This window comes from Etheostoma spectabile, chromosome 5 (assembly GCF_008692095.1).
Source record: "Etheostoma spectabile isolate EspeVRDwgs_2016 chromosome 5, UIUC_Espe_1.0, whole genome shotgun sequence".
NCBI lineage: Eukaryota > Metazoa > Chordata > Actinopteri > Perciformes > Percidae > Etheostoma > Etheostoma spectabile.
This window is the reverse complement of record NC_045737.1, coordinates 7,814,333-7,828,339: the sequence shown is the minus strand read 5'-3', so window position 1 is coordinate 7,828,339 and position 14,007 is coordinate 7,814,333. Positions and strand designations below refer to the sequence as shown.

General features: G+C 40.7%; 2 protein-coding genes across 5 annotated transcripts in view; one reads left to right on the top strand and one right to left on the bottom strand.

The window, feature by feature from the left end:
• Positions 1-10,507, top strand: part of emid1 (EMI domain containing 1) — a 55,513-nt gene extending 45,006 nt beyond the window's left edge. Inside the window, exons 10-17 of one of the 4 annotated variants that reach the window (XM_032515132.1) lie at positions 2,466-2,555; positions 4,857-4,909; positions 5,021-5,083; positions 5,171-5,215; positions 5,453-5,497; positions 5,677-5,688; positions 7,666-7,750; positions 9,216-10,507. In XM_032515132.1, the coding sequence (XP_032371023.1) occupies positions 2,466-2,555; positions 4,857-4,909; positions 5,021-5,083; positions 5,171-5,215; positions 5,453-5,497; positions 5,677-5,688; positions 7,666-7,750; positions 9,216-9,349 (527 nt within the window). In that variant the 3' untranslated portion in view covers positions 9,350-10,507. Of the gene's footprint in view, positions 1-2,465; positions 2,556-4,856; positions 4,910-5,020; positions 5,084-5,170; positions 5,216-5,452; positions 5,498-5,676; positions 5,689-7,665; positions 7,751-7,931 lie in introns of all 4 variants that reach the window. The other 3 variants (XM_032515133.1, XM_032515134.1, XM_032515131.1) reach the window with 3 other exon arrangements.
• Positions 10,495-13,699, bottom strand: rhbdd3 (rhomboid domain containing 3). Its single transcript, XM_032515135.1, has 5 exons — positions 13,140-13,699; positions 12,668-13,051; positions 11,508-11,634; positions 11,159-11,410; positions 10,495-11,016 (listed from the first exon to the last, which is right to left on the bottom strand). The coding sequence occupies exons 1-5, from the start codon at positions 13,300-13,302 to the stop codon at positions 10,848-10,850; spliced, it is 1,095 nt and encodes a 364-aa protein (XP_032371026.1). The 5' UTR covers positions 13,303-13,699; the 3' UTR covers positions 10,495-10,847.
• Positions 13,700-14,007: the final 308 nt, after the last annotated feature.

The following is a 14,007-nucleotide window of genomic DNA, read 5'->3' as shown; positions in this document are numbered from 1 at the left end:
CACAAATTCATGGTCAATGTAGTTAGGTTTAGGCAGGGGGAGTGGGGATTGGTTAGGGTTAGGGTAAGAATACTAGTAATTGTCTCTGATTGGTAAGCCAATCAAAGTCAGAATAAGGCAGGCCACGAGGCACATCCTTTGTTTTAGACATGTCTGGCGGATTTGATATAGCATCTAAAACCTGGCACCGACATTACTCGCATTGCAACTCGACCTCCGACAGTTTGTGTGTGGATTTAGGAGTGTTATGCTATTACCAGCTAATGTAGCCTTGAGCTGCTAGCCACAAGCAGAGATGAGAAGCGAGCTACAGAAGTCTGGTAAGCTCATTTCTTTCTAACTCCACACTCACTTTTTAAATTTTCAAACTTGTAGTCTTTAGCCCCACTGATGCTGACTCAAGTGACATAACTTGAGACAATTTATCACCACAAAAGGCTTTATAAAACTTATTTCATATGTACAATAGTACTCCTCAAGACTTGTAGACAGACTTTAATGTGTAAAAACAGCGCACTTTTCCTTTTAATCGCTGTACATTCCATTTTAATGTAACAAAATAATTTTGCCATGAACCCAGCACGAGTGCATGTACTCAAAATCAAGTCAAATCCTTTGTTCTCAGACTGGATGATGTAGGTTTTACAGACTTCTAGCTGAAAACTGCTGACATTCATATCTTTAGCAGCCTCATGATCCCTCCTGCTGTGCAAGAGCTCTCATAAGTGGTAGGACTGCTGATATACAAAAGAAACAAGGAGAATGAGAAACAGACAGGATGGTGGTAATCCTTTAACCGCTACTCACTTCTGATTGTCTACCAGCCAAGTAGAACAGAATCAAAGAGTATTACATGGAGGCAAAGACAGTCTGACATTGACTGAGACTTCACATACTGGGATGAGAACCTGTCCATCACTGATGTCACTCAACAACTTCCAGATGTAGGCCGCTCAGACAGCTGAGGGGGAGTGAGAGAGACAGATGGGGGCCTGCGTCGGCTCTTTCAAGGTCAACGCATCGGCTGGTTTATGTGGATTCAGTGGTAAAACAAAGTATGCAGCGCACAGCTTTGTTAGCTCTCTGTTCCTGTGTGGAGAAAGCTGTGGGACGTTGAAGTTGGTATGATGATTTCCGAGACTGCAAGACCTTTTTTTCACATCATAGTAACAGTAGGGAACGTGCTGAGCTTCCTTTGGAAAACACTGGCTTATTTGGCTTTTAGGTCTGCATCAGGACGTTGGAATCCCCGGGAGAGGGTTTCTAAACCAGCAGCCAGAAAGTCAAGTAGAGAGGAGGAGCATTGTTGTTTAAAAATATAATTTCAGTTTGTTAGTGCTCCCACAATTTTTTTTTACGTCAAGCAGTAGATCCAAGTGCATTCTTTATAAGAAATGATGTGTGTAGAAATAGACACAGAGTACCAGCTCTCTTTTGGATGTCACCTCTGGCCGTGATCTGTTAGCGGTGTGCCACGTTCTGGCAGTTGGAGGATGTTTCAGCCCTCCTCCTCCTCCTCCTCCTCCTCCTCTCTGTTTCTCCTGTCTAATGCTGGATCTGTATTGGATCTGTGTTTCCTGTCAGTGTAAAATGACCCAATGACCGCACACTTCCTCTATTACTCACACCTTCACCACCCTCTTCCTCTTGTAGACAAATTTAGTTGTAGACGTTCATTCAGTGTTGTCACACAGTGGATATAGAATGTTTTTTATGCAATATTACTTTCCTTTTTCTATGAATGTGAAACACCTTGTTTTTGAACACATTTCAGTGTAGTTTACTAACCTTTGGAAGTTGATGAAGTCTGAGTATTTGTTTGGAGATACTGCCCTCTGGAGGTTATGTTGATTTAATAAAGAGGTCCTTCATTGCCTTGAGCTTCTCAATCAGCAGCATCAACACAGATTGCTTTGTGCACAGCATTCACACAAGTACCTTATGACAGAAGGACTTTTACAGCTAAAGTAAAACACCACACTGAAAGACTTGGATCACTATTCTTCACAAGATCATAGTTATTTATAATCACACAGGCTTCTTCAGGTACACTTCTATTGAAGCACTTTCTCGCAGTCTATATTATCGGTTATATCCTCAGTTACTATAACCATGGACCTAAACCTTAAGATCACCATCAATAAATATAACCAAAATTTGTTTGTTGGAGCTTGTTGGAGCATCACATAATTACTACATTTACCCATAATACAAACCTGCATTTACAAAGAGAGTAACATTGGATTTTCATGTTATGGCCGTGCACTTTAGATACATTGACAATCATTAAAAACACCCACCATGTCTGAGTCCCAATGAGTCCCTTAAATGTAATACACAACCATCTAAATAAATGATTACAATTTTATATACGTATAAATACATTTCTAATGCAGTAATCTACAACTTGTACAGTAATATAAACTAAACTAGTCCTTTAAATTCACATTTTGTTTCAACTCTAGGTCGTGGAAAAGACCCTTTTTTCAGCAACACTTTCCATGACTCACGAGGGTTGCCTGTTCCAGGACCTCAGGGTCCCCCTGGGCCTATTGGTGAGTGTTTATCACTGATGTTTATCCCTGTACTGCACAGAATGTGTGTGTGTGCGTGTGTGTGGATGCATGCGTGCGTTCGTGCGTGCCTGCATGTGTGCGTGCGTGCGTGCATGTGTGCATGAGAAACCCAAGCCCTGCACTAAAAGAAGCAAATATCTAAAATAAAAACATTTTACACACAAAAATACAGTCTCGTTTTGACTGAATGTAGGCTCAGTTTTTTGTATTTTATATAAGCATGAAATGCTTATTCCAACCGATCCTAAAAGTTGAGTCCACACACTAAAAGTTACTCTTCAGCTGAGTTACAAACTCAATCTCTGTTTCATTCTCTTTGGTGGCACCTTTGGCAACCAGCGGTAATTGAGAGAATTGGTACGCCGCTTTACACAGAAGAGAGTTGGAAAAATGAGTCTGTTGCCTATCCGCTCTGGCGGGTGATAATGCATCACTAACTGGGTGCCGCTTGTGATTTTCCCCGGTATTTCCACAGATCCTAGTTTGTAATACTGGAAATACTTTCTTTCGTTGGCCATAGGCTCAATCACCATCGTGTTACCTAATTTGGCAATAAATAGTGACTTAAAGTGCTCATATTATGCTCATTTTCAGGTTCATAATTGGATTTAAAGGATATATCAGAATAGGTTTACATGGTTTAATTTTCAAAAAACATCATATTTTTGTTGTACTACATATTGCTGCAGCTCCTTTTCACCCTGTGTGTTGAGCTCTCCGTTTTAGCTACAGAGTGAGGCATCACACCTCTATTCCATCTTTGTTGGGAGTCGCACATGCACAGTAGCTAGGTTAGGACTACTAGCCAGTCAGAAGCATAGTATGAGGGCGTGCCACGCTAGCAGCTAGGCGAGCATTGTAACATGTTACAAAGGGACGTAGTTTGTCACAGAAGTAAAGGCTGGACTACGACAGAGCTGTTTGGAGCAGTTTGTGAACAGTGTTTTCTGTTGGAGATGGTATTTCCCTTTGGGGTGGACTTTGGGCTTTCTCACTTTGTAAACCATGTGCACACAAAGCTATGTAACACAATAAAGGAAGGGGAAAAGCCAAAAAGCATAATATGAGCACTTTGACGGCAGTCATTTAATGGGTAGTCTATATCCTCGACTTTCTACTTCCCGGATTGCTCCGTTGCCAATGGAAATTCTGCCGGATTTTATTCATTTAGGCTGGATATCTGTTGCCTTGGGCTTCCTTTGTGTTGACATTTTGATTTATGAGGACTATGGTTAACTGCTCCTCAGATCTCTGCAGGGTAAATCCACACAGCCAGCTAGACTATCTGTCCAAATGGAGTTTTCTCTCCCACGACTAAAAAAAAACCGTTTGAACGTACACGTTCCACCAAACAAGTTCCTTCCCAAGGCTATTTTGCAGAGGTACCGTGGCTTTTCAGCGCCCGAGACGATTGTGATTGGTTTAAAGAAAGGCCAATAAACCAGAGCACGTTTTTTTCCCATCCCGGAATGCTGTGTGGACTAGCCAGACCCTCCTATGCAGCACCGTGGAGGAAGGTCTGGCAATGCGAGACTATTTAAGGGGAGACACTGCAGGTGAATAGGGAAAAGATTTTAACTAATAGATTACCATGAAACCTTCTCAGTTGATTACTTACATTAAGACAATATTGTTTTGTATTACAAGTTTTCTTAAATCTTATGTTAAAATATGCAAATGAGTCGTTATATTGAGAAAAATGCACTACCGGTAATTTGAATACATTACCAGAACAGAAATGTGAACTTTGGATAAAGTCAGGTTTAAAACTGTTGTTTCATTTTGATGAAGTATTAGAGTCAAAGGTTTTTACAGAGGAAATAGATATTAAGATTTATTAATTTACATATAAGGGATATCCAAAATCCCCTCTGTGAAAACCTTTTATTCATTATTTACTTTTGTTTATAACTCATTAAATACTGTCAACAGCCATAAAAAATCAATCAATCATGTTTCATGTTTTGTAGGTATAAAATTGTGTTTAAATCAGGCTATGAATGATATATGAACAAACCCGTCTGACTAAAAACAGTGGAATATACAGTGGCTTGCATAAGTTTATACACCCATGCTAAAAAGAGGAATAAAAAAACTAACTAGAAAATCTTTTGGAAATTGATCTTAATGCCTTAATTCAAAAAACTTAAGAAAATCCAACCTTTTAAGGACACCGATTTTCTTTCAGGAAAAACACAATAAAAACCAGCACCACCTCCTCCCAGAGGGTGATCGTGGTTGGTGCTAATGAATGAATGAATCTTTCTATCTATTACGCAGGTCCACCAGGTCCCAAAGGCCCAGTAGGACCTCCTGGCCCATCGGGACAGAATGTAAGCTCTCTCACAGCATAGTCGTGCACTTAACTGAGTTTAGCACTGTCAGATTTGTTGCCGTACAAATTCATCATTGTCATTTATAATGTCCTTCCTGACTCAATACAGGGGAAACCTGGAGCCCCTGGAACGCAGGGCCCTATGGGGCTAAAGGGAGAACGTGGGGAGAGGGTGAGTACACTCCCAGATGAGGATATTCAGAAGGTTTTCTTCATTTACCCTACAGCCTTAAACAACATGCCTTTGTTTTTTTTTCAGGGTCCTTTAGGTTACCCAGGAGAGAGGGGCTTCAGAGGCGAGCCGGTAAGCCACCCCTGCTGCCTTGATGATTAGTAAACAAGTGTACGGGGGGGGGAAACATCAACACATGTCTTAGCTAGTTATATTACTGCAAACTACGCTAACCAGCAGCACTACAAATCTGACCAGAGACAACACAGTCTCTGGGAGAATGAACTCATTCTGTCCAGGTAAACTGCTGCACTGCTTTCATTAATGTTTTGAAGTCAACTTTGTTCTGTTGGTAATATTTCTTCGCAGGGATCACCGGGTTCCAAGGGAGAGCCAGGGGAGAAGGGCATTCCGGTAAGAAAGTAGTTGGTGGTAGTTCACAGTTCACATGGTGACACAGGGCCTAGACAGGAGGGGTTAACCTTTAGTTAGAAGATTTAACAAATAAACATAAGATTCCTTTGTTGAACGTTAAATATTGTCTCTGTGTCCGTCTAACCCTTATTTTTCTTTTACCTCTCTCATTTTACAAGAGCAATCTAAATGTAAGCATTTTTTAATTTATTTATGTCATTTTGTGTTCACTTTCCAATGCAATGAATCTATTCTGTAACTTCCACCAAGTCTAACCATGACCCACATCTCAGGGTCTGGTTATGATCTACAACCACCATGTTTATGGCTGTGATTGGCCACAAAGTGGTGTTCATCACTTTTTCTGTCAAGTCCACACTTTTTCTCCCAGTCGATAGTCATAAAGTGTTTTTGTTGTTTCTGTTGAGTATAAATGTGATTTTAGCTGTCGATCTGTCCGTAATTTTGTGTGTGAAGTCTTTTGTTAATGTTTGTGTTACTGTGTTTTTGTTTTTGTTGGTCCTTGGGGTGTGCTCTGGACTGCTGTCCCCTGTCACGACACTGTCCTCTTGACCCTAAAGCTGTCTGACTCCCTCTGCAAGCTACTGTCCCCATGGCTACCTTTCACAGTCACCTTTTCAGCATCTGACTTTGGCATATACATGGAAATATACAAAAGAAAACAAAGCAATGTCGACCTTGTAACGACACCAGGCACCAACTCTCTTACTAAGTGAAATAATGTAGAATATAGTAAAAAATCTCTCTAGAAGCAAAGTTTTGATCATTTTCTTTGAATTTGACTGTATTTGTTTGATCTTACAAACTTCTAAATGTCTCCATGAACCACAAAGTAAATGTGCGAAATGTATATGCCAAATCACTCCATATGTGTCAGTGGTGGGTCCCGTTGGGTTTAGAAGTGTTGTGCTCTGATGTGAGTGGAGTGGATACAGCTATCCTCCTCTTTTACCCTACGGTGCAACCTTGCATGATTTCACCTTTAAGTACCACATAAACCTTCTTTCCTGGATGTGAAAATGAACTAGAGAATGCATCTAATGACTGAAATAACACAGTGTTGTTGAAACAGAAATAAGGCAAAGTAGCTCTGAATTCCCTAACATATTTGGGGGGGGGGGGGATTCATTCTCTATTAACAAGACCAATAGTCTCTGTCCATGCTAGTTGCTCAGGTCAGCATGCTAACATGTTCAAAATGACAATGTTAACAGCCAATGATTAGCAGATATGTTTGAAATGTTCGCTATCTTAGCATCTGCTAATTAGCACTAAACACAAAGTAAAGCTGAGGCTGATGGGAATGTCTTTAGTTTTGCAGGTATTTGACCTAATGACAGCACAAGAACAGAAAGATCACAACATCACAATTCATCGTGACCATCCATGTCAACATTTCAGTCTGAACCCACATGGTTATTAGATAAAAATATATATATAATCAGTAATTGTATGAATCAGTAAAACTTTGCCTTTTTTCTTCTCACATGAAGTATGCCATTGGTTTTTGTTACTAATCCCAGCAGTTCACTCACCTGGACACCAAAAGCTTCAGCTACTCTCTGCATGCCTTCTTTTATGATGGTGATGCGTTCGGCTGCCTCTGTCTGCTTTCCTTCTCTTGTTCATCTCCTTTTATCATTTTTGAAGGTTTGACTCATGAAGCCATTGCCTTATCCTTTCACAAAAGACAAATCCATTAGATTTTAGTGTAAATCTATACTGGCTTCATTCTGTCAGGTAACATTGTGACCACAGCGTTAGGAATGAAAGCTGTGGTGCTGAAAATACTCGCCTGGCTTAACTGCTACCCAACAAAAGGAATGCAGATGGCATGACCAAATCTAAATCCTGGGAAAGTATAATCCAGTTGTGTTATGTCACCAAAATCCGGAGTCTGTAACGTGCATGCTGATGTTGCCCAGCCCAGCATGGCAGAGATTGACTTCATATAGCAGCATGGCCATGGAATGAGGGAAATACAGAGAAATACAGGGAACAGATATGTCTGAGAGTGCTGGGCAGATGTGTGGACTGTTTTAACCTTCTAACTGCTGAATTTTATTGAGAGAGAAAACGACTTGCATCTTGGCGAGCAGTTCTTTGGCTTGTGCTCCTTACCTTGACGGCTGTATCTATCTTCACAGGGGGACGGAATACATCAGATCAGAGAGGCGCTGAAGATCTTAGCCGAGAGGGTTTTAATCCTTGAGACTATGATCGGTATTCATGGTGAGTAGGAGGGCTGAGGCAGGGTCAGCTTTAGGCAGGGGTCAACGGTGGGGGGGGGGCAAAAACTCCCACCGTACCTCACTGCTGGGACAGGGAGTGGGAACAGTCGCGAGCAGCCCCAGGACTCAGGCTGGTGTTTCCACCCCCTCACACAGTCCCCCCTGTTACTGCTCTCTAATAGGACATTAGCTTGCAGATGTTCCACGACTTGCAGGCCGACCTTGAGCTTCTGGCTCGCAGGGTGACGCTGCTGGAGGCAATCATCTGGCCAGGTAACGCTGAGACATCCTCACCCACAGCTCTGCCGGCCCTCACTGACCTTTTTTTGACAAGTTCTAGAAAGTCTCGATCGAGTGTTAGAGGAATTAAATTACTGCTTGTTACCGAACTGCTGAACGTTGATCTAGTCACTGAAAAGCAGATGTATTCTTATGTATGAAATGTTTTGGTTGTAGTACAGATATTACTTTACAGGCCCTGAAATCTAGTTACTCAATCACATGACTTACTTCACATGACATATTTCTGTATTTTTGCATTTGTTCTGTGCGCCTCTGACTGATTGATGTCACACACTTCCAAGCACCGATCAGGATTAAGCAACATTTGAATCCAAATTGAAATGACGGTTTACTTGTTTGTTTGCTGATGTCGCCAGCACTGTCAATCAAATGTGATCAAACCACACCCACACAGTCCTGCTGAAGCACATTAAAAAACTCCCACATTAAATGAATGATACACACAGATTGTTTTTAACTTCAACTTTGATTGTTGTTATTTAGCCATGAATGTTATTAAGAAAAACTAGGATTTAAATTTTGAAAAGGTTTTCAGGGGCTTTAATCTTTTGTATAATAATCAAGCTTTTTAAATTAATGTGTACCAATGGATGTGAAGTTTGTTAATCTAGCCAGTAGTGCTGCAATTATTACTCAATGAAATGATAAGTCAAATGACAAAAAATCAATCAAGCGCAATTTTGATAATCAGTGAATTGTTTATTATATCCAGCAAAAATGCCAAAATACTGTACCTGATTTTGTTTTTTTAAATCTGAGGATGTGCTGCTTTGTATCCTTGAAATTTTATATTTGTTTTTTTATATCTGTTTTTTTTAACTCTGAATTTTATAGACGAGACAATTAATCCAAAGGGGTAAAAAATAGACACATTTATTCAATAATATTTAATAATTATCACTGCAGCCCTACTAGCCAGATGTGCGTCCTTTACAGCAGAAGAATTTGATAAATCCCTCAAATATTCTGACTAGTTAGTTGATTTATAATTTTGATATAAAAACTGGGCAACTGATGTCCTATTAAAAATAAGAACCCACTCATGACGAGTCCAGGTTAACTGCTACATCAGAGTAGACTTGGATTAGGACTACAGAGTGCACATGAGCACACACACTGATGGACAGGGAGGCCCCGTTCCAACTGCTGTCTTTCTTCAACAGAGCCTGATCTAGGGTCTGGGGATGGACCGTTTGGCACAGCCTCCCCTAGTTTCTACAGAGATAAGAGGGCAGGTGCGCTCCCATATCGACTTGCTTCTCCTCTGTCCTCCAACACCAAGGTTCGAGGGAAGTAGCTCCCCCGCTCACCCTGAGGATCACAGGCTGGGTTGACTCCCCCTCCTATAGGTCTCATCGGCAGATTTAGACCTTATCTGATACGCTCTCTGGGCTTTACCGTAACATTTAGGATGGGGAACACCTCAGGGAAACTCCACTGATACTCCACAATGCCCTCCATCTGGAACCTGAGAACTAGTTTGACCCCCCTCACCCACCCGTCGCCATAACCAAACATTTATCTTTACATAACACACCCAGCAGCTCCTCCTTGTCCGTGTCTCATTTCTTTGGCAACACAAGTAAAGCCTCAGAATAAAGATGTTTACTCTTTGAAAAAAAGGAAAATTTGAATCTTCCGTGGTGCTCCCTGAGTAACAAACAGTTCTGGACAATAAGGGTAATTTAGAGTAATCAATTAAAGGAGGAATCAGATGTGAGAAAATAAGACTGGATTTGCGTTTGTACTGCTTTCACAATGTCACTGCAATCTGAAGAGATTCCACTATTTAAGTAAACTGAGCATGTAACTGAGCATGTAAAGTCTGCAGGACACAAGTACACAAACAAACCTCTTCTTGTATTCATTTTGTTGTACTTCTATCTATATTGTTTAACTCAATGTTATGTAGTGCACTAAAAAGATGAAGTCATCTCTACTCTAACTGAGATGTGTTGCTAACAGTGATTTGTAGTTTTCTGGTGTGTTTTCTCCCCTTCAAGTATACACTGATAAAGTGATTTAATATACAATGGTATATTTACATGTAATGTATGTGCAAAACAACGCAAAGTTGGATTTGGTGGCATATCAACAGAGGTTGTATCCTGGAAAAAAAATAATGTTCAAACGAAAGCAACTATGCAAACTGGCAATTTTTTCAATTTGTAGACATTTAACACACAGAGGAAATAGCAAAACTGTTAATGGAACTTGAACATATTTTACCACTGTTAATGGCTTAAACTGTCCTGATGAAAATACTTTTTTTCATCTTATATCAAACTTATGGTGAAACTATTTAAAATGATCAATTGTACTTATTTTGTATGCTGTTGTGTATCCATTTCATATTTCATTCAACAGCCTTTTCTTGATAATGTGTTACTGTGTTCAGATAATCCTGTTTAGATGATTGGTGTAATAAAATAATGTTCATTGTTTTGTTTTTTAACATGTCCCCTGTATTTATTTGGGTTACAACAGTATTCATTAAACGTGATTACAGCATAGCACATTCAATGACATCCACTCTCTCCAATGTACATGTTATGTGCAGATACAAAAATGGTCTCCAACGCACTCAAGTTTGCATCGACACTTGATTAGATTCCCAGTCATGGAAAAAGAACAACTCAGTTCTTCCTCCCCCTATGAATTCTCATCATTAAATTAGTTCTACAAGTAGCCCACAGGGGAAAACTAATATTAAAGCTCAGCAAAACCCAAGCATAATGTAAGTTCTGTTTACTGCACAAGAGCAAACACTGTTAAGTCCAGGAGTTTGAGGTTGTCTACGTACTCTCCGGCAGCAGAGGGCTCTTCCCTTTTGATACCACCACCGCCTGTTCTCCGACGCTGTCATCGATGAGCAGAGAAATGGCGCCGTCTAGCTGTTTTGAGGCTGCTAACGCCAGTACAGCTTTCTCTGTGGGGAAGCCCATCTTTTCCAGCTGCTGAAGTCTGAAAGGGAAACATTGGTCTTTTAGTGAATATATACTCAAAATCATAACTAAAACTATTAGGGAATAATGTGAGAAATCTTACAAACATCTACCCATTCACAAAAAAATGCAACATGATATGATATTACATTATTACTAACCGCAGAGAGGAAACTGATGATTTGTGGACCTCCACTTTTGCATCTGGGCTGTCAGGAGCATCCTGTAACGATGCCAGTATTCCTGCCCTTAGCATCTGTTCCTCCAACCCCTCGGCCTCTGACAGTGTGGCAAACTCATTCATTATCCAGGCAGGCTCTGGATCAACCCATGGGTGGGGGTTCAATACAGACGGATCCCTCATAGGGGGAGCAGGTGCCTGATCTTCGGGCATCTGAGAAAGTGATCTAGATCTGTGACAACCGATGAAGTTCAGATGATGAAATCTGCACGCAGGCGGTGAGTGTGACTATTCAGTAAGACTTTTGATGTAAATGAGATGAACCACACCTCTGTGAGGTAGTATAGGTGGGCAATCTGAACCTGGCTGAAGTGCGAACATACAGCCAATCAGGAATGAAGTCCAAGACCCTGACCCCTTCCATCTCCTGTAACATCCCAATGAAGGGCTGCTGATCTGAGAGGTACATTAAGTATTTAAAAAAAAAAAAAAAGACTTGACAGAGAACTATTGTGTTTATATGGAAACATGCTTCATCATAGATTTGTTGGGGGTGTGCTAACTTTGGCTCAAACCCTCAGCAACAAATCACACACCCAGACTATGGGTCATCTAGACAATTACATTTTAACCACAAGGCCTAAAACAAAACATACACAAAAGTTTCAAGGAATAAACTATAATTAGGAAAGTTATTAGTCATGGTAAATAAATACTGTAAAAAAACAAAAAGGCTGCATTTTAACGTGTTATCAAATGTGTCTGATGCGGCCTAAAATGCTGGTATCAGTGGGAATGCATGTCTGTGCACTGATCTGATACCGCGTAATTTAGCCCAGAAAAACAACTACCTTGAATTAGTTTATTTATGTTTGTCCATTATGACTGACTATCAAACTAGATAATAAAATCAAGTTTAACAATGACAGCAATCATATCAACCATACAACCATAATAATGATATATGCAGTGTATATATTCAAACTACAGATCCGCTACACGATCTGGCAAACTTGCATAGTGCGATTATAGCCGGTAGAGAGCCGCAAAGCGAATGAATGCCGAATGCCGTTCACCCTGTTACGAGTTGATGAACCACTGAAATGATTTTGGAAACATTATTTTAAGGTACAAAAACTTATCTAGTGTTGCTTTAATGCACTGGTATGAGAAATTGGTATTGGGAAAGAAAAAATGGTAACAGAACATCTCTGCTGGCTGATTAGACCTCTGCTCAGATTAAAGTTGGGCTATGCTATGCTGGGAATTATATTAGGTCAATCTCTATGTAATAATAGGAACGGAATATGTGTGAGTTGTCTATAAAGGTTCATTAAAACAGAAAAGGGAGACAGATGTCAAAGTCTGTGCACACCCACACAGTCCTCAGTAGAGGTCTAATCAAGCTTCTAAAAACCAGAATGTGTGTTTGTTGGAAGAATATATTTTGGTACAGGCATCAAATGACTTTATAAACAGGAAAGGATACAGTTGTGCCCGATGAATATTGTGCAGAAGTTAAGCAGGGCAGGTGTCCCGGGCAGCAGCAGCAGACCCATCAGCAGAAGAAGCCAGGGGAGAAACCAGACCGGCAAACACCTCAGCAGCCTCCTCTGTGCCACTTGACGACAATGCGCTGCAAACATAGCAAGTTGGATTGCAGAGTAACCACAGATCCGACTCGCCTCACCCCCACCGACAAAGAGGACCAGGGTGTAAAGAAGAGGTAATATGGTCATTGTCAGGATGGAGAGGGTGAGGAAGGCGACGGTTCCCCAGCGACGCTCCTGACACGGCCCAACCAACAGCAGGAAAGCAACACTAACCAGCAGGGAGGGCAGCTCATCGTGACTGAGAGCATACAGGAACACATCTGAGGAGGAGAAAAAGAGTTAGGTGAGGAAAACGTTTTGGTTTGAACACTGACATGTGAGATTTTGACTCATGATACAGTAACTTACCTCTGAACCTTGGGAAGTCTCCACCTGGACCTAAGCTGAGACTTGCCTGGATACCAACAGCATACATCAGGAGCATGAGTGTTATCAATAAAGATGTCCCCAGACAGAATCCAGGGCGATCTGATCCAAACCAAAACCATGCTGACGATATACGGTGAAGCATTCTTTAGGATTAGCAGTGGTTTGTCCACTCACTTGTGCTTTTGTGCCATAATTACGGTAAAGAAGCATATGTTTGTCATAGCAAGCACAGCGTCTTGCAAAAATGAAAGGGGTACAGATATATAACCCTATCTCACAATATTGAGTGTATGAGCTGGAGTCTATGGCATAAATCCACAACAGTAATGTTATGTACTGGCTGCAAAAATACTTCACAACATATCTTGTCAAATCCTCTCTGCCCCCGACTGTACTCGTGCAGCGGGCCTGCGAGTGTAACTGCTATTCTAAAACAACTACTTCCTCAATACGCGACTTATCCGTGTATTTAAATAAGACAAATAAAATATGCATAGCGCTACGGCTTATATTTCGATGCCATACACAGTAAAGGATAAATGGATAACCACTTCCGCACTACGTTACGTTTATACTTCTTCTTTGTGTTATCAGAGAGTTGTTAAACTAGAGGAAATGCGCCGTACCGCCACCTACTGGACCCACTGTCACAGATTGCATTCAAAAAAAATACACTGCTACAATAAAGCTTTCAGCTTGTCTTGTGACTTCTTCTTAGTCCGTATACGTTTTGATAGTTTATTTATCGTTTGAACAACGAAACGAACAAACGGACATTTTGAGTTTTTTTCAATTTTGGTTTCGAATAAATGGAGGAGAAAAAAAAAGCCATTTCCGTTTCTGGATC